Source organism: Pagrus pagrus, assembly GCF_965226575.1.
Source record: "Pagrus pagrus genome assembly, chromosome: 3".
Taxonomy (NCBI): domain Eukaryota; kingdom Metazoa; phylum Chordata; class Actinopteri; order Spariformes; family Sparidae; genus Pagrus; species Pagrus pagrus.
Window position 1 is genome coordinate 21,343,999 of NC_140187.1, and position 24,095 is coordinate 21,368,093.

A 24,095-nucleotide genomic window follows, 5' to 3' on the forward strand; every position below is an offset into this window, starting at 1 on the left:
CGGCGCTTAGCGAGCATCCAGACCAGACACACAGGCAGCGGGCAGGAGGCAGGAGGGCGCCCCGCAGCGTCCAGCTGGAGCTCTGCATGGGAGCCAGCGTCAGTGTGCTCAAGCAACATACTGTAAATCTCCTCTGAGTGGTAAAGAAAGGATCCCAAAGGCCATAAAAAGTGAAGGTATAGTGTACAAGTATTACTGTTGTAAAAGTGAAGGTCACACATACAAATAGTACTTGAATAAAAGTCTCAAAGTAGTAGTTTTTTTTATCCAGTTGAAGATAAATTGATTTAAAAATGCTACTTTGGCTCTGATGCAGCATGCAATCTGCAAAGTAACTAATAACTGAAGCTATCAGATAAATGTAGTGGAGTGGAAATGAAGTGCCAGAAAAGGGAAATACATAAGTAAATAAGTAAAAGTACCTCAAATGTACTTAAAGTCAGTAAAGACTGTAAAGTCATATTTGAGTAAAAGTAAAGATATAGTGTTGAAATATTACTTAGGTAAAAGTGAGAGTCATCAACATGAATGGTAGTTGAGTAAAAGTCTTATCTGATATCAGCTATCAAAAGTCATTATCTGGCAATAAATGTACTAAATATCAAAAGTAAAAGTAAAATGATGCATATATTTACATGCATGTATATGCTGAATACTATGGGTCAATCGATAATAGGCCTGGACGATCCAATTTTCTCATTATTGGAATCAGTTGTTTATTTATCTGATTGCCAATCAAATAAATGGATATAAAATGTAATACTTTGACTCTGGTAACTAGAGAAATAAATAAGTTAAGTTATCGAATAAATGTAATTGGGTTAAAAGTACAACGTTTGCCTCCAAAATGTAGAGGAATGGAAGATTAAAGTAGCGGAAAAGTGTGAATTATATACCAGGTTATGAAAAGTCTTCCTGGCTGTCAACTCATTGAAAGTAATTTCTGAAAAGTAATAAATGATTGCATCGTCAGTTATGTAGGCCTGTGTTGGTGAACCATAAAATCTGTAGTTATAAATCTTCATGATCAACACAGGGTAATAATCATTAAGCCTGCAGATGTAATTGTGGGAAATTATAAAAGTAGTCTAAGTCTGAAGTCGTAAATGTTGATCATTTGTTTTTCCATGCCCTGTGTTTCCCAAAGGATCAGGGGTCAAACAATGCATTAAAGGAAGTCTTCCTGGTGAATTCTGAGTAGTTTATGAGTGGCTCAAAGCTGTTCTGTAAAGCATTAGTTAATTATTTATCAACCATTAATGAGAAAAACAAGACCAAGACAGCACTGCATATTGATCTTTTAACATTGCCACACCGATTTGGGCAAGATGCCCTCGTACAGTGTGTCTTCTATTTCATTTTACTGAGAGACAAACAGGGTGTAGGTACGCACATCCCAAAAGACCTCTGCAGGTGCTCGACCAAAGAGCGAGCTAAAGGCAAGAATTAAATAATTGTTATTTTATTGATCTTTGATGGTTCCATTCGTCCGTTCTTTTTGTGGAAAAGTACAAAAAACTAACTAGACATGACTTCTTGGAGGTGGTTGGTGGTTTTGGACTGCTGGTCAGGCTGGAAAGGCCCTTGTAAGACATTAGCTTTACCTTTGGGTGATTGTGATGGACAATTTTCCAAATGTTTGGCATTTTATTGACTGAACAATGCATTGATAAATAATGAGCAGATAAAATCTGCTTATCCTCCGACACAGTGCTGTTGGTCATTCACTTTGCATACCCTGTGAGGAAAGCTGAGCTGGTGGACTGAAACTGGAGAGGGTATGGAGAGATCTATACAGGGCTGGATATAGTTAGGGGCAGGGCAGAGGACAGACGGAGTGAGAAGAGGAACGGGCTAAATTCAGACAGTGATACATGCTGGCCAGAGGGTGATGCTAATCTTAGCTCTTTCTCAGAGGTGAGAAGAGGGGTCTGTCTATATTTGCTGCCATAAATAAGCATACTGACACAGTTTCAGATGGCCCCCTGGGCAGCGTCCGGCCTTTACCGCCAGCTCGGCCACGCTGATTATTCTTAGATGGTGGTGTATAGAGAGAGTAGGGTGACAATGCCTATAAACCGATCTGCTTATTGCACTTTCCTCTCAAAAGGGTTCAACGTGTAAGTGTGTGTCTAATCACAGCCAATGAATTTACAACCACAGCAAGAGATGGGACCAGGTGCAGAACTACCTATAGGTCCATGCGGGGGTTGGGGGTTCAGGCTGTATTTGGTCTGAGAGCCTCTGACAGACACTGACACCTGTGGGTTTACTGGCCTAACACTTTATTTTGAATGCCCTTTGAAAGCAGGATCTGCCTGAAAGCGACCATATCAGGGAAAGTGTTGTGTAAAGCTGAGTGTCACTGCAACATGTTTTATCATGTTAAGCACATCACAGCATATGAAACACCATCACACACACACATGCATCTGTGCTTTCACACACACACAGCTTACACGTTGCATGTATTTGCACTTTAGATGACACATCGCCACCTGCTGGTGATTTGAAAGCAATGCATGCTGTCAAAGAACACGAGATGCAAAGCTCAGCATTTGGTACTTGGATCATGTCTGGACAACACGTCCTGTTCAGGTCACTGACGCACTAAATGGTGCACATCCGACTGTCCCAAACAAATCCCACAAACACTCAAATCTTGAATTAACCGTCTATAATATGACAGTGATGTGCACGGAGCAGCAATAACTGCAAAGTATTTATTCTGTTGGAGCAACCCTCACGCCTTCGGTCTGTTGGAGTTCATTGTCTAGCTCAAAGAAACTTTTGTTGTACAGACCGACACAGAGAAGTGCAACCAGTGCAAGTTCTCTATTTCTATTGTAACTGTTATCAGTCAAGGTAACGGAGAGGCATCTCTTCCACCCTGTGGTTTAAAACTTCCTGAGAAATATATTATACATGTGTGTAATGTGATTAAAGGAGACCTATTATGCTTTTTTTGTTTTTTTCCTTCCCTTCAGTGTGTTGTTTTGGTTCTTGTGCATGTAAAAGGTCTGAAATTTAAAAAGCCCAAAGTCCAACCAGAGGTCCTGTCTCCTACAGAAGAAACGCCTTTAATTCTGTGACTTCTTGATGTCACACTACATCAGCATGTCACACATTTGCATAATTTATGCCTATATTCACAGTAGAAGTGAGGCTAACAGGAAGCTGAAAACAAAGACTGGATTGACCTGTGACACAGGGAACCATTTTGGGCCTCGTGATTTAAAAACACACAATATGAGACAACTTAAATGCAGAAGAGGTAAAACCCGTTTCTGCGTGCCATCAGTGAAACTCAGTCGAACTCAGAGACATGAGAACATTTCAATAAAGGGATGACCTTTTTATTTCATTTTGTTATTCTGTACAGTTCTACTGCTATATTTATACACACTTCTTCAATTAAAACAAAATAAATGGCAAAAAAAAAGCATCAAGTCTCAACATCCTCAACATTATATCATATGGATGAGGTGGACCATGAAATAAATAACACGCATTTCACACACACACAAACCCACTCACACACACAGAGGGTTTGTTGGAAAGACAAATGTGTTAAAGTTAAGGGGAAGAAAGAAAAGTAACATATACCGCACCACCCGAGAAACACAGATTTGCACACTATGCAAAAGAACCCAGACATACACTCTCAGGCACCTGTGTGCTCACACACACCTTACATTGAAACACAGGGGCACATGAAACAAAAGGCACTGCCAGCAGGAACAGCCTGGGTTTTGGGTGGCGGTGTTAAAAAATGAAGTAGGTTTGGGTTTACTGAGAAGCATGTGCTTATGGACAGGGGCCTCATTTATCAGCATTTATGTCATATTAAATAAAGTGTGTGTGTGTGGAAGATGTTGACAGTAAATGCTTTGGTTAAATGCACTCATTTTATGATGCATGCACGCCAAATATCTTTTCCGAAACAACCCCATTTGTAGTTGTAATGAACTATATTACATGTGCAGTCGCTGCTTGTTTTAATACTGAATAAGTGAGGCCCGATGAGGGAGCGCTGATGACACACTCAGTATAAAACACTATTCACATCATCCTCACAGTCCTAGATGAGCGCGCACACACACACACACGCATTAACCAGTAGGAATGATACCAAAAGAATATTATTATTCATCGTAATAACAACAAAGTTAAACCTTGTCACTCTTTTTCCAGTGTCTACATAATACATATGCATGGCAAACACATCATTGGTACATCATAGCCATTATCATGAGTTTTCATATATATAGTTTTCTTTTCATGGGTGGAAAGTTGAAGGGGGGGTAAAAGAGCCATTTAGTGACCTGCATCTACATGTGCAAAAACAGAAGCTGCTCATTTTTTTTTTTCTTTTTTTTTTTAACATACACCACCTTTAATTCAATAAACTTTCACATCCCTTTAAAATCCTCTCAACAGATCTGTCCCTCTAAGCTTTGGTGTAAAAACCCTCTCACATTCAAACGCAGCCCATATACAATAACAGCGTACTTTACAATTAAGTGTAAAATCTGTAAAGGTATATGGATTGTCTAACTCAGTGGGCTTCATCTGCAAGTAGAGTCCATGCAAGGGAGGGAGGATGAAATCACAGTTCACATTTGAGAAGAAGTTAGGTTTGATAACTGGGTCAGATTGAAGTTTCTGTCAGTGAAGCACCTGACAGCATCTTTTCACGGGCGTTAAAGGAGGAAAACTGAATGATTGGAGCTAATTAAAAGGTTGAGATTTTGGACGAGGAGGGCTCAGATGTTGTGGTGTAAAGGTGGGATTCTGTTGGTTTTCCTCCTTTAGGTTTTATCTCTGCTCAACACGTGCTCCCTGAGAGAAATCAGAGAATGGATCTCGCTTTCTTATCTTTTCCGTTCCTTCTGGTCCTAGCAGCCTTCTGCCTCCAACCCTAAACTCTTTCCTCACAAATCAACACATCTTATATTTCAGCAGAAATAAATAATACATCTGGTGATAACCTTACACATCAATTCCAAGAAAAAAGAGTATGATTGTCCTTCCATCCCAAAGAGATGCTGAGAAAAGTAATCATGCCTTCTGTTTTACTTCTAACTCTATGTGCGGGGGGGATGAGCTGAGAGAGACTCATGCATAAGTAACACTTGCAGTAGCAGCAGCAGCAGTAGCAGAAGAAGAAGGAATCTTTAAAAACACCATTGGTTAATATCAGTCCTAAGATTTCAAGTCAGAGTTTCAGATCTTGCTGTGATCTTTCTTTGTGTGTGTGTCCTTGGCAATGAAAACACTACTCGTCCAATCAGCTAGCAGACCACACACCCTGTAGCCTTTCATGTCGCTTTCAAAACCCCCTGATTCTCTCCTCAGGGAGTGGATGTATGGAGGGTGCTTGTGGAGGGTGGGTGGGGCTCGTATGCGTCCTGAGAAAGGGTATGCATCTGTGTGTGGGTGTACTGTATGTTTGGGTGTACATGTGGAGGGTGGAGACAAGTTCAGCTCCGGCTCCAGTCTCTGATTGGATCACGGGTCTTGAGGGGGGTCGAAGGGTCAGTCTCTCCCTGGGTTGAGGTTGTAAGGTAACAGGTGAGGGGGTCAAGGGTCATGTTGTTGTAAAGCCTGTTGGAGTTTCTTTCGGTACATGGTGTATTTATGCTCCACTGCCCGGACACGCTCCGCCTCCTCTTTCCCCAGGATTACCAGGAAGTTTTGTAGCTCGGGGACAGAGAATGCATGCCACTGTCAGAGGAAGAGTGAAAAACAGATTATTAGTGTTTTACTGCTAGCATCCTATCTATCAAAAATAAGGATATTGCCTCAGCAGCCTGCATAATTCACATTTCATGGCAAATTAAAGCATGTAAACATTTAATTGTGTAACAAGGGTACAACTGGAATTAATTCCCAGGTCAAGTGACACTACTGTAGTCACGGGTGTTTATTCAGCTCCAGCTTCGATTGGCTATGATTGAAACATGCAAACGTGTGGACACTCCAATGGTACATGTCCACAGGAGCGTGACTCGCTGCCTCTGGAAAATTCTGAAAAACTATAAAGTGTTGTCGAGTTTAAATGAAGACAGATTCAGCAGCTGCGTGGTTCATTTCTACCTAAATGTCTTCAGAAACACGTTTCAGTGAGCTACTGTCATAAGAGAACAGGTTTCGATATGAACCGTCACACGTTCTACTGTTTCCTATATCCTGTTTATGATGTTGAACTTGGCACACTGCTACTGAGTCAACAGCCTATTTTTAGCAGGTTTGTTTGTGTTTAAAAAACTTCCATATACACTCTAATTTAGCTTTAAAATTGTTATATGTTATATATTCTCACCTCCACCTCTCCAGTCTCATTTTCCTTAAGGACAAAGCTGAGGTGGTCTGGGTCAGGCCCTGCTATCAACCTCAGAAGAAGAGGTCGCTCACACAGAGGAAGCTTCTGGAACAAATCTGGATTCAACAAAGCACAAAGAAACATTTAATTCAATGTTGTCTATTACATATGTTCTCAGGAAAATAACTCGTCAGAAGGGTTTTTTTCCTCACCCTGTCCGTCACGGTGCGTTTGCCTGTACAACGCAAACTTGCGGGGATTGTCCAACACCATGAACTTTTTCAGCAAGCCCTGGATGACCTCTCTGGTGGTGGTCAGAGAGCTGATGTGGATCTGCTTCACACAGTCGCATGGTAGGTAGAAGGACGTTCTCTTTTCGCTCGGCCCACAGTCCGTCACTGCCTGGCACTCTGACAGTGCTTGGTTGTGGCTTCCCGTTGGCCTGGACGCTCCCTCTGAGCCCGCCGCCTCGGGGACAGCGGGGACTGTGACTGGTCGACTGAGCCTCAGGTGGACCTTAATGAAGCCTGTGTAGGATCCATCTGTAGCCTATAACACAGGAAAAGATGGAGTCAGTAAGAGAGTGGAGACACATTTCCAGCACTGCGGTGGTTGCAAAGACCCAAACAGAACTGATGCGTAAACACAGTGACCGGTGCCGGCTCAGGCCTGTGAGAGCCGACCAATCAGAATAGATTGGGCATTTCGGGAGAGAGGCAGGAGCTAAAACTGAACATTCAGACAGAGGGCGAATAGAGGTGCTGCAGCAATGGACAGTATGAGAAAAATAAAGTGTTTTTAAACATGAAAGCCCGTCTTGTGTATATCAAAGTTACTTTGATGTCATCATGCATCTTTAATGATTACTTCACTCATGTCTTTCACGCTGATGTCCAACTTTTGTTAAAGCTCGCCACCTTACGTCCGGGCTCAGTTTCCTGTTTCTAGGCCTCATCTATTCATGACAGTTATAAAACTCTAGTTTCATTGTGAGTTTGACATTATACATCAGAGTACATTCACTAGCACCAAGTATTCAAAACTCACCAGTTTCATGCCATTTTCAGAGATTTGAGCGTTATATTCTTTTATCCTTTTCCGCACTTCCTCCTCTGACAGGTCCTTTGTTCCTTCATTATCTTCCTCCTTTGCTTCATTCTTCTGTAAGGCAAAGAGAGAGCGAAGGGGGGGGTCAGTATTAATGAATATCAGAGTTCTGGTAGTAGCAGTGTTTTATTTTAACCAGCAGATGGTGCTGCCTTCATCAACAATCCTTTAAAAACCAAGTCATCTGTGTCGCTTTGCTCAAGTTTATGAATAGAGATCAGAACCAAGAGAAACCCTTCCACCCTTTAAAGAAGCATGACGATTGACTGGCCTGCAGGCATCATCTAGGTCGCTTCCTGCATTTCAGGGTCTCCCCCTCGAGTGCGACTGCTTGTCACAACACCTCCCTCTCCTATCCTCCATCTTTGTCAACCTCAAGAAGAAAAGCTGCTTCTGTGATTGCGGGGATTCTTGCAGACACTACACTACCTCGTCCTCCTCAGCTGTTTACACATCTCTGCATCTCTACATGGGGACAGGAAATGTTGTGAATGGAGCCAATCACGCATTCAGCCTCACAGCATGAGAATATTGACAGCGCGGCCAGCCTCTCACTCTTACTCACTTCCCTCTGTGATGAGGAGAGTGAGTGAGTGAGGGAAGACGCAATGAACGGAGGAGGAGAGGGAGGCAAAGAGGGGGAGGCAGCGAGAGAGAGGCGAGTAAGGGGTAAGGAATGATGAAAGAGCGGCTGCTGAGCCAGCCTTAGCAACACAGAGTTTGACTGGGTTATTTATAGTACAGTGGGATGCATCCTCTCTATCTCACAATAGCATTTTTTTTCCCTTGTCCTGTTCGTTTGCATTTTCTGGGGCACAGAGGGAGAGAGAGAGACAGTGTGTGTGTGTGTGTGTGTGTGTGTGTGTGTGTGTGTGAGAAAGAGAGAGAGAGAGAGAGAGAGAGAATGCAGGGCAGGAATTATCTCTGTAGGGGAGTCCTCAGGTTGTGTCACTGTTTCATTCAACACAGATGCAGTGTGCAAGTGCATGTGGGTCTCTGCGTGTGTGTGCACTCATATACACTAAGGAGCCTTGTGGTAATAAACACACACACAGGAACACACACATAGCACAAGTGTAGCTTACCTCATGCTGGCTGGCATTTAGCAAAAAGAGGTGATAACATTTAACATTTCAAGGCTGATGTTTGGAGAAGGATGCTGGGATAGGACTGTGTGTGTCTCTGTCTCTCTCTCTCTCTCTCTCTGTGTCTCTGTGTGTGTGTGTGTGTGTGTGTGTGTGTGTGTGTGTGTGTGTGCGTCTGTGTGGGTGTGTCTGTGTTCTTTTTGTTGATGCCTTTATCTCCATACTTATCATCAGCCACTCCTCTGGGCAATTATGCTCTTCCTATCTTGGTAAATGTCCACGTCCTGTGAAGCAGCAGTAAGAGCTGATGCTTTGATGGTAACTACACGCCACAAATTCAATTACTGAAATCCCTTTTCATTCTGATGACACGCTTCAATATCAAGAGTTTAGAGGCATGGCTCTGGTCTCCACAGACTCCAAAAGAGTCACCAAGTGGACTCATCTAATCACATGTAGATGAGAACAAAAAACAAACTCTGGTGGATAAACATTAAGTGTCCAGGGCTAAGCAATGAATCTGAGGGATACGGAGGAGTTGACTTGCATCTAAAATTCCTCAGAGTGCAAAGAACCTCGCAGGAATTCCTGCGTTTGTACGAGAGTTTCTAAATGTATCAGGGGCAGCGCCCTGCCCTCCCAGTCTGCATACCAGTGAGAGTGGACAGGGGACAATGGATCGGGACAATGAAGCAGTTTCCGCCTCTGAGAGTTCCACAAGGTCCTGGGACGCTGCCCTGACTGGACCTGGTCATGAGGGAGCCAGTGACCGGCAAGGCATAGAAACAGAGGAATGTGAACCATGAGAAGGCTTCACTGTGGTTACAAGAAAACACAAACACTTTGCGTGACTAGCACTTTGGAAGTGATGAAAAATATGATACGGGAATCATTTATAGAGAAGTACTTTATTGGTTTAAGAGCTTTATTTTAAGTGGTTAGTATAAGATGAGTGGTACTAAATAATGCTGGTGGTGAGATGGTAAGAGCTCTGATGTTTTTAATGTAACATAAAACACATGATTGATTCAGTGAACATTATGCAGCCAAGTTTATCTTAAGAACTGTTCGGGCTGCTGTAAAATCTTCCACATGCTCACATCTTATGGAAACATAAGTCATCTGATCGCAGGTTAAAGAAGCGCCTAAACTTTTGATTTCATATCTAAACTGGTCCAAATTTGATACACCAGACTGTCAGAGTTTGCTGCATTTAGTGCTTTTGGAAGTGGAGCGGTGAGCATGCCATAACAATGTACTGTACCTGATGACACAGGTGATAAAATGCGACAACTTAAAGTCAATTTTACCTAGCAAACACCAGCACACGGCAACGAGAGTACTCACTGACTGATTTGAATGACCGTGATAACAATATTACAGGTTCAGACTGTTTAATCCAGTTTAATGGTGTGATTCATGTGGACTGATGTAAAGCAGCTTAAGGGTGTAAGATTTCTAGGACTGTTACATAAGGGTCACACACACATATGTACACAAGCCATGCAGATACACCCACACACACCCCTTGGGGCGACATGAGTAAGTGTTGAGGCTCTCACTCTGATGAGATCAGACAAGAGAGGTCAGACGACTGCTGCAGAGGAGTCAGTATCAAACCATGTGTCAAACCTGTCTGTCTGTATAACCTGACCACCTTAACCTGAAATTAACTCTTGACACTGCCTATAAAACCTCCAAGTGTGTGTGTGTTTGTGTTTGTGTGTGCAATTGACATCATGATCTTCAGGTAACACTAGACTCTAGGATCTATTACAGCCAAGATTGAGGACAGGAGGGGCGCTGTCAGAGCTAAACTAACAACAGTCAAATAATACAGAGAAAAATATGTGAGCAGAATTCAACAATAACACTTGAATATGCACCCAACGCAATCACACACACACACACACACACACACACACAGACACACATACTGTACAGTATCCACACACACTGATAACAGCGTGTGTTAGCAAAACGCCTTTACTGGGTCAAGTGTCGAGGAGGAGAAGCGCAATCGAGAACACACACGCTGATTCTATTTCACAGCTCAGAGACCGCTGTGTGCCGGCGCTGCCAGCAGCACACACACACACAGACACAGACACACACACACACACAATAGTCAGAAGGCTCTGACCCTTTACATATGTATATTATAAACGGTGTAGATATGTAAAATGAGTATACCACCCTGTATTAAAGGTCCAGTGTGTAGGATTTATGGGCAGAAATGGAATATAATGTTCATAACTATGTTTTCATTCGTGTATAATCACTTGAAACTAACGAAGCATTTTTTGTGTTTTTGTTGCCCTCGAATGAGTCTTTATATCTACAGAGGGAGCCGGTCCTCTTCCATGAAGTCCATCATGTTTCTATAGTAACCTGGCATGGACAGACCAAACACTCCACACTCTAGCATTTTTTGGTGTTTTTCGCGGCCACAGTAGGGGAGATTAAAACAATGGGTACTTCACTGTTTGCAATCTGTAGCCTCACTGCTAGATACACACTAAATCCTACACACTGGACTTGAAGTAAGCACCTGCAGCAAAGCATACTTCAGTATCAAAAGAAAATGCATCTATTATCAAGATGGTAACTAAAATATTTAATTTGCTAGCAGTATTTTAATGCTGCTTCTGCTCCCAGTGGTGCTAATCTAATTCCTTTAAGAGCATTGTATTGTGTATAATGCAACATATTCATAACATATTATATTTTGCACATGCAGTCTTTATCTGTAACACAAATAACTACTCTGTAAAATCAAAAATGCGACTGAGTAAAAACATTGACAACTTCTATCTGAAATGTAGTGGAGCATAGGTGTATAGTTGTATAAAATAGTACTGTGTATAGTAAAACTGTATATAATAAAGTACAGTTTTATGAGTACTGTACTAAATGCTCAATAAGCAATATCTGCAACTACTCAAATCATATCAAAACAAAACAAAAGACGTAAGTAGCATGGGATCATGGGAGTTGTTGTCTTCATTGGATTGCCAATAAACATCTATCCGTTTTCAAGTTTTATTCAGGTTATGTTCAGTAGAATTAAATAAAATATAGTACTGTTATCTTGAATACAATTGTGAATTTCTCTGGGTTTGTTAGAATAATGTAAATGCACGACTCAACAAAATATTTAAGGCCTGGTTGTATTTGGACATTTTAATGCAGAAATGTTAGATATTATATCTTTAAGTCCACCTTGTCACACACCGACAATCTTTGTTTCCTTCCAATTTCGCCTGATGTGCGAGTGAAAATGCTTTTCATAGTGTTGAGGATCACCAACAGCCATACATAACTCACTCAGTTACATTGTAACTCATTCATTTTCACTGCACCAAAAAGCAGACCAGAAAAAATGAATATGCTCCCTGCTCATCACGGTGGTAGACACACACACACACACACACACACACACACACACACACACACAGAGAGAGAGAGAGAGAGAGAGAGAGAGAGAGCACATTAAAGCTGGCTGGCTAATCTGGAGCAAAAGGCTCAGCTCTGGAAATAATTCATAAAGAAAAGACGACCTGAACTCCACTGTTTTGATGAACGAGAGCATGTCCCTGCGTGTCTCTGTACATACATGCACACAAGCCTGGAAGACAAGACTGAACACGGTGACATATTTCTAACTCCTTATACATATAACACATGATACAATCTCTATTCACAGGATGCCATGCAGATCTTTTGCATATCTCCTTTTCATATTAAAACACAAGGGGGAAACACAGGACACACTGCAGGGCTTCTCTTAGCGCTCGACCCAAGGACACAATTCAATTACTATCGAGGATGTAGAAGCATCCCCTCTCCTGTGTTTAGCTGACTGTGCTGCTATACATTATGTCAAAACATTTTGTCTCTCTGGCTGTGTAGTGCCAGGGAAATCAGGCCCCATCAGCTGGCAGCCCAGACAAGCTAACCCCAGTACCCTTCAGTCTCAGCAACCCTAACTCCACACACAACACAGCTGGTCAATTATTCAGAGATTATACCTTCTCCAAGTCAGACACCAAAGGCACTGCCGGGACAAGGACGGCAAGAAGAGGGAGTGCTGAGCATGTTTTACATGAATGCAAATGTAGCCAAATGTAGTCTGAAAAATGTCATCTCTGGGCCTCTTGTGCAACCAAACACACTTTCTTCTTTTCTATTTGCCACACTGCTTCTTTTGCTGTAGAAAATCATTCAAACACCAGCTGTGCGTCATGGGACAACCAGCAGTGAAAGTTATACTGTATATACTGCAGTTACAGTATATGGCACAATGGCGTGTGAAGCATTTGCATGTGCAATAGAGCAACATCAAATCTCAGGAAGTGTGTACAGAGTGCCAACAAAACCATGAGTTGCTATGGTAACTGGGAAAATGGTTCACTACAGTTAAGTAGTTGCCCTACACACACACACACACACACACACACACACACGTTATAGTGCAAAAGTATCAGCTTTGTTTCTACGGTAACCTCTCCCACGCACTGTAAAGACGACACCTCTATGGAAGCTGTAGGTTCTCATCATTAAAGGAGCCGAGAGTGAGAATTTAGTTGAAAAAAATGAAACGTTAGCTAAAATTATCAACAGACTGGGACGAAATAAAAGTTTTAGCATCATGTATTATGCCGCAGAGAAATCAACTGAAGTTGAGCATGCTAAGCATGCTAACCAGCTAGCCTGGGCCCATCCTCTCTCGTAATACCATTTTGAGGTATTTTATAGCTGTCAAGGCTAACGTTGGCTATTTAGCTTGTAAAGGAGGCTAATTGTATAGCGTCAATGTGTGTGCTAAGGCAGGAAGTGTGTACCTGAGTGCCAACAAAACAATGAGTGGCCATGGTAACTGGGAACCCATACCCTAACCCACTACAGTTAAGTTGTTGTTTTAAACTTTCAAAAATGAGCTCAAATTAGCACCCCAATGTGAAAAAATATGAGTTTTAGCGTCATGTAATGTGTTGCAGAGGTATCAACTGAAGTTAGCATGCTAACCAGCTAACCTGGGCCTGTCCTGTCTTGTAATATCACATTGTAGATCAAGAGGTTATAGTCTGCCTTGATTCCAACATGAGCGAGTAAAGAAAAGATTAACATCGGCGTTGCTTTACAACACTGGGGAGAGCTGCTGGTGAGTAAAGGGATGAGGTTTGATGCTGAACTCACATTTCTTCTATACTGGCAAGTAAACAGCTGTTAATGTCAATTTGGCTATTTGGCAATAGCTCATAAAGGAGGCTAATTGCATAACGTTACTGACAGTGTTAATATGTTAGCTGTTCGTTGAAAAAAGGAAGACCTATGAGAGGGACTGTGCATTTCCTAGTTTTCTTATGAACGGGATGGACAACCCAACTTTCTGGTGACATGCTGCCCCCAATTTGTGTTGTAGTATGAATATGACAGATGCCCAATTCTTACATATAGCACTGTAACTCTGAAAACGATAAAGATCATAATATCTGTCGACTGTTGACATAAAAACACACAGCAGTGAGTCTTTACTCTCCAAACAGTGTTCTCAGACTGTGATGCAAAATCTATGCTAGCCGCTCACGTGATAAATGAGCCTTGGAGCCAAAAGGCACCAAGGCTGATGAACAAGGCTGGACAGATCAATGTGACACAACAGATGTATGACAGTAACCTTTCCTACACTCTCACATACGTTCACACACACACCTAGAGGCCTACTTCAACATGCATCACCACTTCCTCTCCACACTTCTGCTTTTTGCTGCCATGTTTTTAGTATAAATGGCAGTTTGTTTCCCAGCCCAACTGAAACACCGACTTCCTGACCAATCTGAGTCTGTCTTACTCTTACAATTTCATCTACCAGAGTGAGTGTTGTCCAGATTCTATACCTTAGCTGCCTGCTTGGGTTGGCGGAAGAACGAGGTCTTGGCTGTGAAGAAAGTGAAGTCTTCGCTCTCATCGTCCAGGCTGCAGTACCCACTGCTCATGCTGTTACTGCTGGTCATGGAGGGGGTCATCACTGTGTTGACAGTCATGGAGAGGTCCAGAGATGGCCTCCGGCACCAGCGCAGCACCGGAGCGGCACGTTGACAGCTTGAGGAAGTGCTGGTTGATTTCTTTTTACGAAAAAGGCAGGGCTGATGTGACAATCAGCCACGATCAGAGTCTGCACGCGTCTAACTGTCCTGTACTCCTCCAGAAAAAGTCAGCGCTCCACTGTTGATGCATCCAGACAGTTAAGAGTCCCACCTGTGAGGGCGAGACAGGTGAACTCGGCTCAGATTAGGCGCTTTGCGTGCCACCGGAGAGGGGACCAGGAAATCCGAGAGCGAGCACAGACGTGTCACTTCCTCCTGTGTGTATGCTCTGACGCCGGTGTCACAAACACACACCATACAGTAGATTCACCTGCTCATTTACGGCTAAACGCATATGCTCATACACAGCATGTAACCTTCTCACACACACACACACACACACAAACACAGGCTGATGTCCAGGAGTCAGTTTACAGGTTGGTTTCAAGTTAACCCTGCTCACCTGAGAGCCCCTGATATACCCGCAAACAAACGCTGATTAATGGCACGCATGCAATACCACATCCTGCTCTGAGTCTCTATGATGAAAAAACTGTTCAAATCAAGTCCCCGGCTGCGGCGGCAGCTCAGTCGTGCCGGTATTTACGAGAGTGAGCATCCATCCGTCCCCGGAGCCCAGAGTAAACAGCAGGCAGAAGATCTCCTTGCGTTCACAGACCCTGCACTGCCTCTCCTCTCCTCTTCTCTCAGTTGCTTTGGCAATACTACCAGAGAGACGGATGCCTCCCACTCAGTTTGCCTCGCTCCCACTCCTCTCCTGTCTCTCTCTCTCTTTCTGCCTGTCTTTGGACCCACTTCTGCTCCCTCACTCTCTTGCAGCCTCGCTCAACCATCTGTGGTTTAGTGTGTTATCAGCCTGCGAGCACCCTCCCCCTTCTCCCTCCACTCACTCTCTCTCTCTCTCTCTCTCTCTCCCTCCACCCTCTCACTCTCTCTCTCCTTCTGTCTGTCTTCCTGCGAGAGACTGCACCCTGCAGAGCACGGCCACTTCCTCTTGAAGAGGGAGAGAGAGTAGAAAGAGAAACACTGATGAGTGAGAGATATGAAGCCTCCCGTTTTACATACGTAAGAGCAGCAGTGACAGGAAGCAGCAGAGACAGACCAGAGGAAGATGGCTGCTCTTCTGGTGAGACTCTGCTGCAGCACGCAACGTATCACCAGAAGCATCACAACCAGTGTAAACATGTGGCTTTTATCTAGAACCAAGCCGTAATTAGAGCTAATGGTTTGACACACAAACAAATAAGACAGATTCAGACAAGCAAGAAAAGCAGAAAAAACATGACCACCATCACAGCTGCACCACCATCTCTGGAAGGGAGGGCTCACACCCAGCGCGTAAAGTGAGATTAAGAAAATAATGACTGATTGCCCTCCGGATGGAGATTACAGTGACCTCTAACCCAATAATGACCCCACAATCTGCCCTCTGACTCTGGCGGTGACCCACCTCGTCAAAAAGCAGCTAATGCCACCCGTCACTGCTGAGATTGATGGCGCAGACGTGCATCTGTCTGCACCTGCCGTTTCTGTGTGTAATATGATTTTAAAAATCTACTACCACAAGATTATAGGTAAACATATATGCTGCTAGAGGGACAGTCGCCCTTTCATCGGGTGTCTTTCTGTCAGATCCGACTCAACTGAAGACTGATTACCTGCAGCTCTGCTCCTCGCTTCCATCAGTGTAATCACTAAGGGAGAAAGGCAGCTTGCAGGGGGTGGGATGCTACACACACACACACACGCGCGCATGCATGCTGAACGACACTCCTACTAGCTCCGAGTCGATGAAGCCCGGTCAGTATGCCGCATGTATGTGCTTAACGGGGGTAAAAGGGGATCAATTTCTGCTGATGCACACACAACAAGGATCTGTAAAAGATAGAAGGGGACGACAACACACAAGCACACTCACACACTCACACACTCACACACAGAGCTGCAGCTACAAAACAGAGCAAAAGGGGAGAAAGAGGACTGCAGGAAATGAACTGTCATATCTCCTCTTGTCTGCAGCAGTAGTGTACTCTATGAACAAAACAAGAGTGCGGAGAGAGGCACGTACCTCCAAGACACATCATCGACGCTCACTTAATTCAAAGTTATCTTTAACTACACAGTCATTAAACTCAGTGAGAAGAAGAAGTTAAGCTAAAAATGACTGGACAAAAAACGATATGCCAATGATTTTGTTCCAGTAGATGCAGAATATTGAAAGAAATGTTTTTCTTTTTTTATCCCGACATTCGGGAGAATGTACTCGATCTCCCTCGCTCACGCAGTCGCTCGCTCCAATTCTCGCCATTCCCATCAACGTGTTTCAGGGCAGCATGATTGTGTGTATTTGTTCACCACGCTCTAGAAGCAGAGTACTACCTGGCACGCTACCAGGGGTCTAATTTTGTGTTATCTGCCCCCCGGGGGATGGAGTAGCTGCCAACATTCTGCTGCAGGCCTGCGGGGTTATCCAGCTTTCTCTCGTGCATGATATGTGTGTGTGTGTTTGTGTGGACCACATTGCGTGGGTGACTGCGGCTGGGATGCCAAGAGCTGCATGCAGGCTCACACTCTCTCAGGTTCCCGCACACACACACAAAGAGTGGGTGAGGAACTATTTTGAAGATGAATTTTACATAATTACTGTATCACTGGATAGCCTGTGGCTCGTACAGTATGAAAGACAGCATGACAAATGATAGATTTCAGTCCAACTTGGTGCAAAATATCCCGTTCGTGGATAACTGAATATATTCCACAAGCATTCATAACATCTGAGAATAATTCAAGCTAACGCAGCTACGCCACGCTGGAGCTCCCTACAGAGAATAGTGATTAACCTAATTAGTTTGCATTCATATGAGAGAAGCTGAGGAAGTGAGGAAATCGGCATCCACCACTGACTGAATAAATCAAAGCCATACTACAGGGGAGAGATGATAGAGAAACTGGGGGAGGCCATGACAGCAGAGAAAGAGGGAGGGAGGCACATCAGATGTTCAGGTGACGTAGCATATTTGGTCCTGGGAACATTCTGTGACCAAATGAGCGCATATATAAATAAATTCATAAGTAGACAGCCGAGGAGGAGGAGGAGGAGGAGGAGGAGGAGAGACAGCATGTTGTGAAGGAGGTTATGTAAAAGTGTAGGCTTGGAAAGATGAGGCGGGATGAACTCTGCCATTACCCACTCGTGACTCACGTACACCTCTGCAAAATAACAGAGGAAGAGAGTTCAACACACTCACTCTCAGATGAATGTGTTTGCTCTCCAGCAGCGACCCGGAAAATGCCACAAATAGCTCTGAAAAGCCTTTTCTTCACAAAAATAAGGTTCTTTTGTGTGTTTGAAAAAGCTCACCTTGTGTTGAGGGGCTGTGGAGGAGCAGTGGCTTGTGGGAGATGGAGTTTGTTCAGGCTCTCTGTCCCTCCGGTTGCAGTCCAGCTGGACCCGGCTCTCACACTCCAGGTGGCAGGTGTAGCTGCAGTCTGATGAAGGCAAAAACACAGCAGTCAGAGACAAGAGCACATGTGACAGAACCCATCTCTGAAAAGTTGTGAATGAAACACCATCGAGAATTGATCCAACAATGAGAACTACACTTCATGTCAGAGAGTAAGAAGTCATCTGTAAGTGTCTGAAATGAAGAAGACCAATCATAGAAACACTCCCTTCACACAGGTAATTAGCTCCATCTAGTGGCCAGCGCCAGACACACACCTACAAGGTAAAGGACTGCAGTGAGTGGTCATTAACAAAGCATACCTAACAATACATGTTTGTGTGTAGAGTGACTTAAGATTGAATATCCACTTCTTCACATCCCATTCTCCCATCAGATGACTGGAAATAGTTTGCCGAGTACAACAGTTAATATGAAAACTGGTGGAGACACATTACTCAATTTATGATGGGCATACTGCACGAGGTCCGGTAAAGATCGTAATGGAAACAAATGTAATGTAATACTGTATCATAACAATAGATGTACAGACTGTACCAGTGTAGCAGCTGTGGTCAACTCAAATCTCACTGCTCAGCTAGAAAATAACAGATTTAGGTACTTCCCCTAGAACTTCCCAAAATAGTCCGCAGTTCTTTGATTTCTAGTTGGTTCCACACACGACAGCCTCAGCGTGTTTATGCCTTGCCGGCTTTATTGTGGCCAGAGGCTTCTCCGCTGAGACGTATAGCATCGCGTTTAACTTCTCCTGTGTTTGGTGAGATAATCTGTGCTCAAGAAAAGGGAGATTTTAAAACCGTGTGGGCAAAGAGGGGACTGTGGTTTTGGGGGGGGAAACTATGAGTCAGATCCTTTTGAAAGCTTCTTAACGAAAACACTTTAATTAAATTTCAACAGTGATCTGTTTAGAAGCAACTACTTCAATATTTGCCTCCAAACACATTTTCTGGTATACTTCCTTTGTTGCTGCAGTCAGTGCTGAATGGGCGAGCAAGATAAGCCTGGTTGGCTGTCTGTCTATTGATATTAGTGCCTCTGTCTGTATCCTGCTATGAGAGGGACACCGCTGCGCCTCTCACACTCAGCATCAGCACTGTTACCAAGGCAACAAGCTTCTTGATGACCACTATAGAAAGAGAGTAGCTCTACTGATACTAGGTCAGTGTGAGACGGCTGTGTGTGGAGGATTTTTCAGTTCTTCCTTAGCTTTAAAGCCCAGATTGATTACCAGCGACTTTTAATTTCATGCCTGAAATTGCAGATAATTTCAAAAGAGCTTGTTTGGCAATGAAATGCTCCATGTGTTTTGCACTGGCATCAGAAAATAATAGGCCTGATTACTGAAGCGGGGACAAGCAGGGGAGTAACGGGAGGCAGGATAGACTGGGCTTATTGACAGGAGGGATATGTCAAGCAAAGAGGGAAGTTCAGATAGAGGGTCCTTTCTCGTGACAGTGTAAAGGTCACTGCATTAAGAGAGGGAGATAGACGTTGAGTGTGTGTGTGCGTGTGTGCGTGTGCGTATGTGTGTGTGTTACAGAGACAGGTTGGTGTGAGGGTAGGGCTGCAATGCCTCGCTGACAGGAGGGATGTGTCAAGGAAAGAGTAGAGTTTTGATAAGGGAATCTGCGCATGACAGTTTAGAGGTCATTGCAGAAAGAGAGAAAGAAAGGAAGCACGCAGGGGAAGGGAAGAGAGAAACTCCTTTCCTGTCCTCCATCCACACTCTTTACTGATTACAGACTGTGCCTGTACTTTCATTGTCTGGCCATACTTGAAAGAATTACGCAATATTTTGGGAAACACTCTTCTTCGCTTTCTTGCCGAGAGCTAGATGAGAAGATTGATACCACTTTCACATCTGCACAACAAATATGAAGCTGCCACGAGCAGCTGGCTAACTTAGCTTAGCATAAAGACTGGAATCAGAAAAAACTTCTCCCTGTTCCACACCTACGGTGCGACACACCGCTGTCAGCACGTCACGGTTCACCTGGGATCCAGATCATTCCCACACTGATAAGACACACTGTCTCTGTCTCTCACTCATATTAAGTACTGTTTATAAACACAAGCAAATCAGCATTTCAGCATTTTGGACCAAGTGCTGCCTGAAATCCAGACCGACGCACAATAAACAAACAAAACGGTGTCTTATGATTATGTGGACACAAAGGCAGTGTGTATTTTTGCTGACATCCTTGTGAAAACATGTTCATGTTTGACACCTTGTTTTACACCTCAAACGAATCCCAGAAGTTAAATGAGGTTATAAGAACAGATTGAATTTAGAATAAATGTCACACGGTTCAGCTTTCAGTGGATTCAAGGCCACTAAATTTGACGAGCTATCCATGGTTTTAATTGGATGTATGCATACAAGGTGTGGCTGCGTATTAGGTGTATATCCTTGAGATGCTGAACCATGCATATGCTGAGTGCTAATGCGCAGGCGGAGAAACTGTAGCAGTGATCCACAGACCCAGCAGGGCTCTGAAGGTTATGCAGGCATGCTGACACAGGCACAATCACAGAGACTTGAGGGAGAAGAGGGAGAGGAGTGAAAGAGAAAGCACGAGAAGGGGGCAGTGAGCAAAAAGGGTCAGTTTTCTCGTGCGATAATTTTTGTGTGTGAATGCCCGAGAAAAAACTCCCCTCTAGGATCCATGTTAGGACTTGCAGGGGTTTCCCTTTCGCTCTTCTGTGGAAAGTACAATGTTGCGCCATGTTATGAAAGGGGGAAGTGGCTTTAACATGAAGACAACGACGCTGAATCCCCTCAGTGGGAATTTTAGGAGAAGTTGTGTTGAGGCTCATTTATGGAAATCTAACAACAGGTTTTGTTAGTTTCATTCACCAGTAGACCTTTATCGGGCCATTAAACTTCACAGAGACAGAGAGGCTTGTCTCATTGGTCTCTTCTAAAAGTATTTGTGGTTGAAAGGCGAGCTAATCTAGCTGTCAGTGCTCATTGAGCATTTTCTTTGACAGGCCTTTAAGACACTTTGTCCAGTACATCACAGTGATGTAATTCCTTTGATAGCTTTATCTCTTCCAGCAGATAAAACTTTGTTATCTCTATCATTCCACTTGAAATGTTAGAAGATTTTATTAGATTTATTGAAGTTTGGTTTCAGATCAATTTTATGTGATTATTCTCGTCTCATCGCTTTATTTTTTATACTAAATCTGAATGATATGTTTTATAAAATATTTGAAATGCCCTTGAGGCATTTCCTGGTTAAAGCTGTTCCAAAATGTAGACACTTTGATGACAGTGAACACACCTGCATGCGGGGACGGGACACCGACATCCAGAGATGACTGTAATGAAGCTGAGCCGTAAACACTCATCAGCATCTGTTTCTCCTGCACAGAGCCACAGAGTCTAGAGTCTGTATGTGTGTGTGTTGTCTCAACAAAAAGGAGGGCTGTGGTGTTATGTGTCGCCATGGTAGACTGGCCTTGGTTGCTCCTCCACGACAGGAGATGCGTGCACAGACTCCCCTCTTTGTTTCTCATCCCATCATTCCAGTCTGACTGCTTTTAAGCTGACATCGCCTCCAGACAGAGCGTGGCGATGATGCAGACAGATAGAGATGGAGAAAGAGACAGCACTAAGAAACAGTGGAAAGAGATGAGAGGGCCCTGGATGTACGATATGTGAAGATCTATATGTGGTGGCTGTGTTAACTTCCACTGCTGCACTTGGGTCGATAACACCCTCTGAGGGAAGACAGGAAAGGAGGAGCTTTGATTGCAGCGTGTTAAATGGCGAGAAGGAGGACACTCAGATTGTCTTTAAGGCGGCTGCTGTGTGAAAGATTTTCCACGATCGTGTTTCAGCTATCTCCTGAATTCTCTGCCTCTTGTTTTCTTTCCACTCCCATCATTCTTGGGAGTCCAAGGAGCAGGAAAATTGTCCCGTTTCTGCATCATCTCCTGTAACTTTAGAGAAGATAGGGGATGTTTGTTTCTGTGGGTGTGTGGCAGACAGATTAGCAGGTCATGGAGGATGTCTGTATGGCACCAGATAGAGACATATTGTATTTACTCCATGTCTGCGTGAGGAGGGAGGGGGTAAATAGGGATGAGGCAGCTATAATGTCGGGGCGAGGATATTAACACGACCACTAATGAACCTAAAGGGAGCTCTGCAGGTCTTACGAGGGAATTAAGAGCAGCTTTGGGGGGCTTTAACCAGTCTGATCCCATCATAGCTCATTTGGAGCAGTTATCCATGCTCTCGTACTGTGCCGCTCATCATACCGTACACACAACATGCCACTCAAACTGTTTTTCATCCCTCGTTCCATCATTAGAAATAAAGATATCTAATTCATTCTCGCTCAAACGTACTGTGACTCAACGAGCCTCCAGGAGAAACACTTCATATGTTGATCCACCAGACGTAACCAAACAAATCTCCCCTAACCTAAATAAAATCTGCCCCGGTTCACCTTGACATCTGTGTGTGTTTGGTCGCAAAACATTATTTTCACATTTCATACTGACAATCTCTATCTACACCACCACCGCAGCATCTCTATGTTCCCCTCCCTCAGCTCCTCCATCTGTCGGGCTACAGATGCTCCCCGAATCCACCAAACAAACAAATGAAGAACCAGGCTTCGATTGCTGTTTTTTTTCTAAGCTTTTTTTCAAGGGCTCATTCAGTCCAGAGGGCTGCGAATGGAAGCAGCTGAATTTGTAATGAGAATATTTCTGTGGCTGAAAATAATTTCAAATCATTACTGACTACTCAATGAGTGTATTTTAATGTTTCAGTTAAATGCTCTTTTGATGGCTGAGATGATCAGACATGTGAAAACTTTCAGGGTCAATTAGATAATCAAGAATGTTACGTCGTCAAGATAAAATAACACTTCTGATACTGATGTATAGTGATATAGCAATGTAGGCAAAATCACATATACAATTGTAAATTCATTGATTTGACAGATGTTCTCAACTGAAGAGATATTTTGAAGGATTTCTTCCAGAGCTGTGAGGGACATCCCGTGGCCTCCATCAGCAGTTGGATTTTGCTCAGCTGTCATTGAAGAGTCCGTGTTTAGTTTCATACTTAGGTCACATGGTCCATCAGCTGACGGAGGCCACAAGACGCAGCTAAAAGCTCTTGAAGACATCAAATAAGTAGATGTTGAGCTAAGAATTTATGCTGGACATGTCTCTATTCCTAATGTCAAGAATAAACCTAACAACGTATAGACTCCTACAAAAGGAAACCCTCTCAGTCATCACTTAAGACCCAGTATGTATCTGTATCTGTTTGGGACATTTCTGCCTTCGGTGAGCAACCAACACAAAAGGCTGGGGTGTAATAGGAAAATTAAAGACTGAAGACATGAAGCCAAGCCCAAGCTGAGCTAATTGATGAAATAACCTCGATGACATCATCAGTGTTATTCTCTTAGACTTCAGAAAGCTCCTCCAGTAAACAGAAGACATTAAACAACTGTTTCTACCTGCTAAGTAGTACTCTTCATGATGAGTAAACTTGTGTTGCCTTTTTTCGGCGTGCGGTTTCACCTTAGCCTTGAAGACACACATTAAGCCCTCCAACTGTGAGACCACAGCCACTAAGCTGATATATTTTTAGTCATCTAAAAATCTGAGAATCTGAGAGGAATTTCCAGACAGCCTCTTCAGACATTATGACTTAGACGACGGATGATAATAATAGATAGAAGAAGCTCTAAAAGAGGAACTGAGGAATCTGGCGTAGGCCGCTTCATTCTTCCGAGGATTAAATGGGTTTCCTACCAGGAAACACCATCAAAGAAATACTGATTATCTGTCCGTGTCAGCACAGGCTGATGATGCTGTTTCTGACTCTTTTGAGGCTGCAGCATGACGTCACTCAGGTGGAGCAGTGATGAGCAGCTGGCCTGAGTCATGTTTGGTCAGGCTCTTATCAGGCTCACACAGGAGGGCACACACACACAGTGTCACAAAAAAAGCTGAGGTAACATCAGCTGTC

General features: G+C 43.5%; 1 protein-coding gene across 1 annotated transcript in view; it reads right to left on the reverse strand.

Moving 5' to 3' along the window:
• Positions 1-3,330: 3,330 nt before the first annotated feature.
• Positions 3,331-24,095, reverse strand: part of rassf5 (Ras association domain family member 5) — a 28,879-nt gene continuing 8,114 nt past the window's right edge. The window contains exons 2-6 of the mRNA XM_084348767.1: positions 17,989-18,116; positions 7,373-7,486; positions 6,538-6,874; positions 6,326-6,441; positions 3,331-5,727 (exon numbers count right to left, since the gene is read on the reverse strand). Of these exons, the coding sequence (XP_084204893.1) occupies positions 5,584-5,727; positions 6,326-6,441; positions 6,538-6,874; positions 7,373-7,486; positions 17,989-18,116 (839 nt within the window). The 3' untranslated portion in view covers positions 3,331-5,583. The remainder of the gene's footprint in view (positions 5,728-6,325; positions 6,442-6,537; positions 6,875-7,372; positions 7,487-17,988; positions 18,117-24,095) is intronic.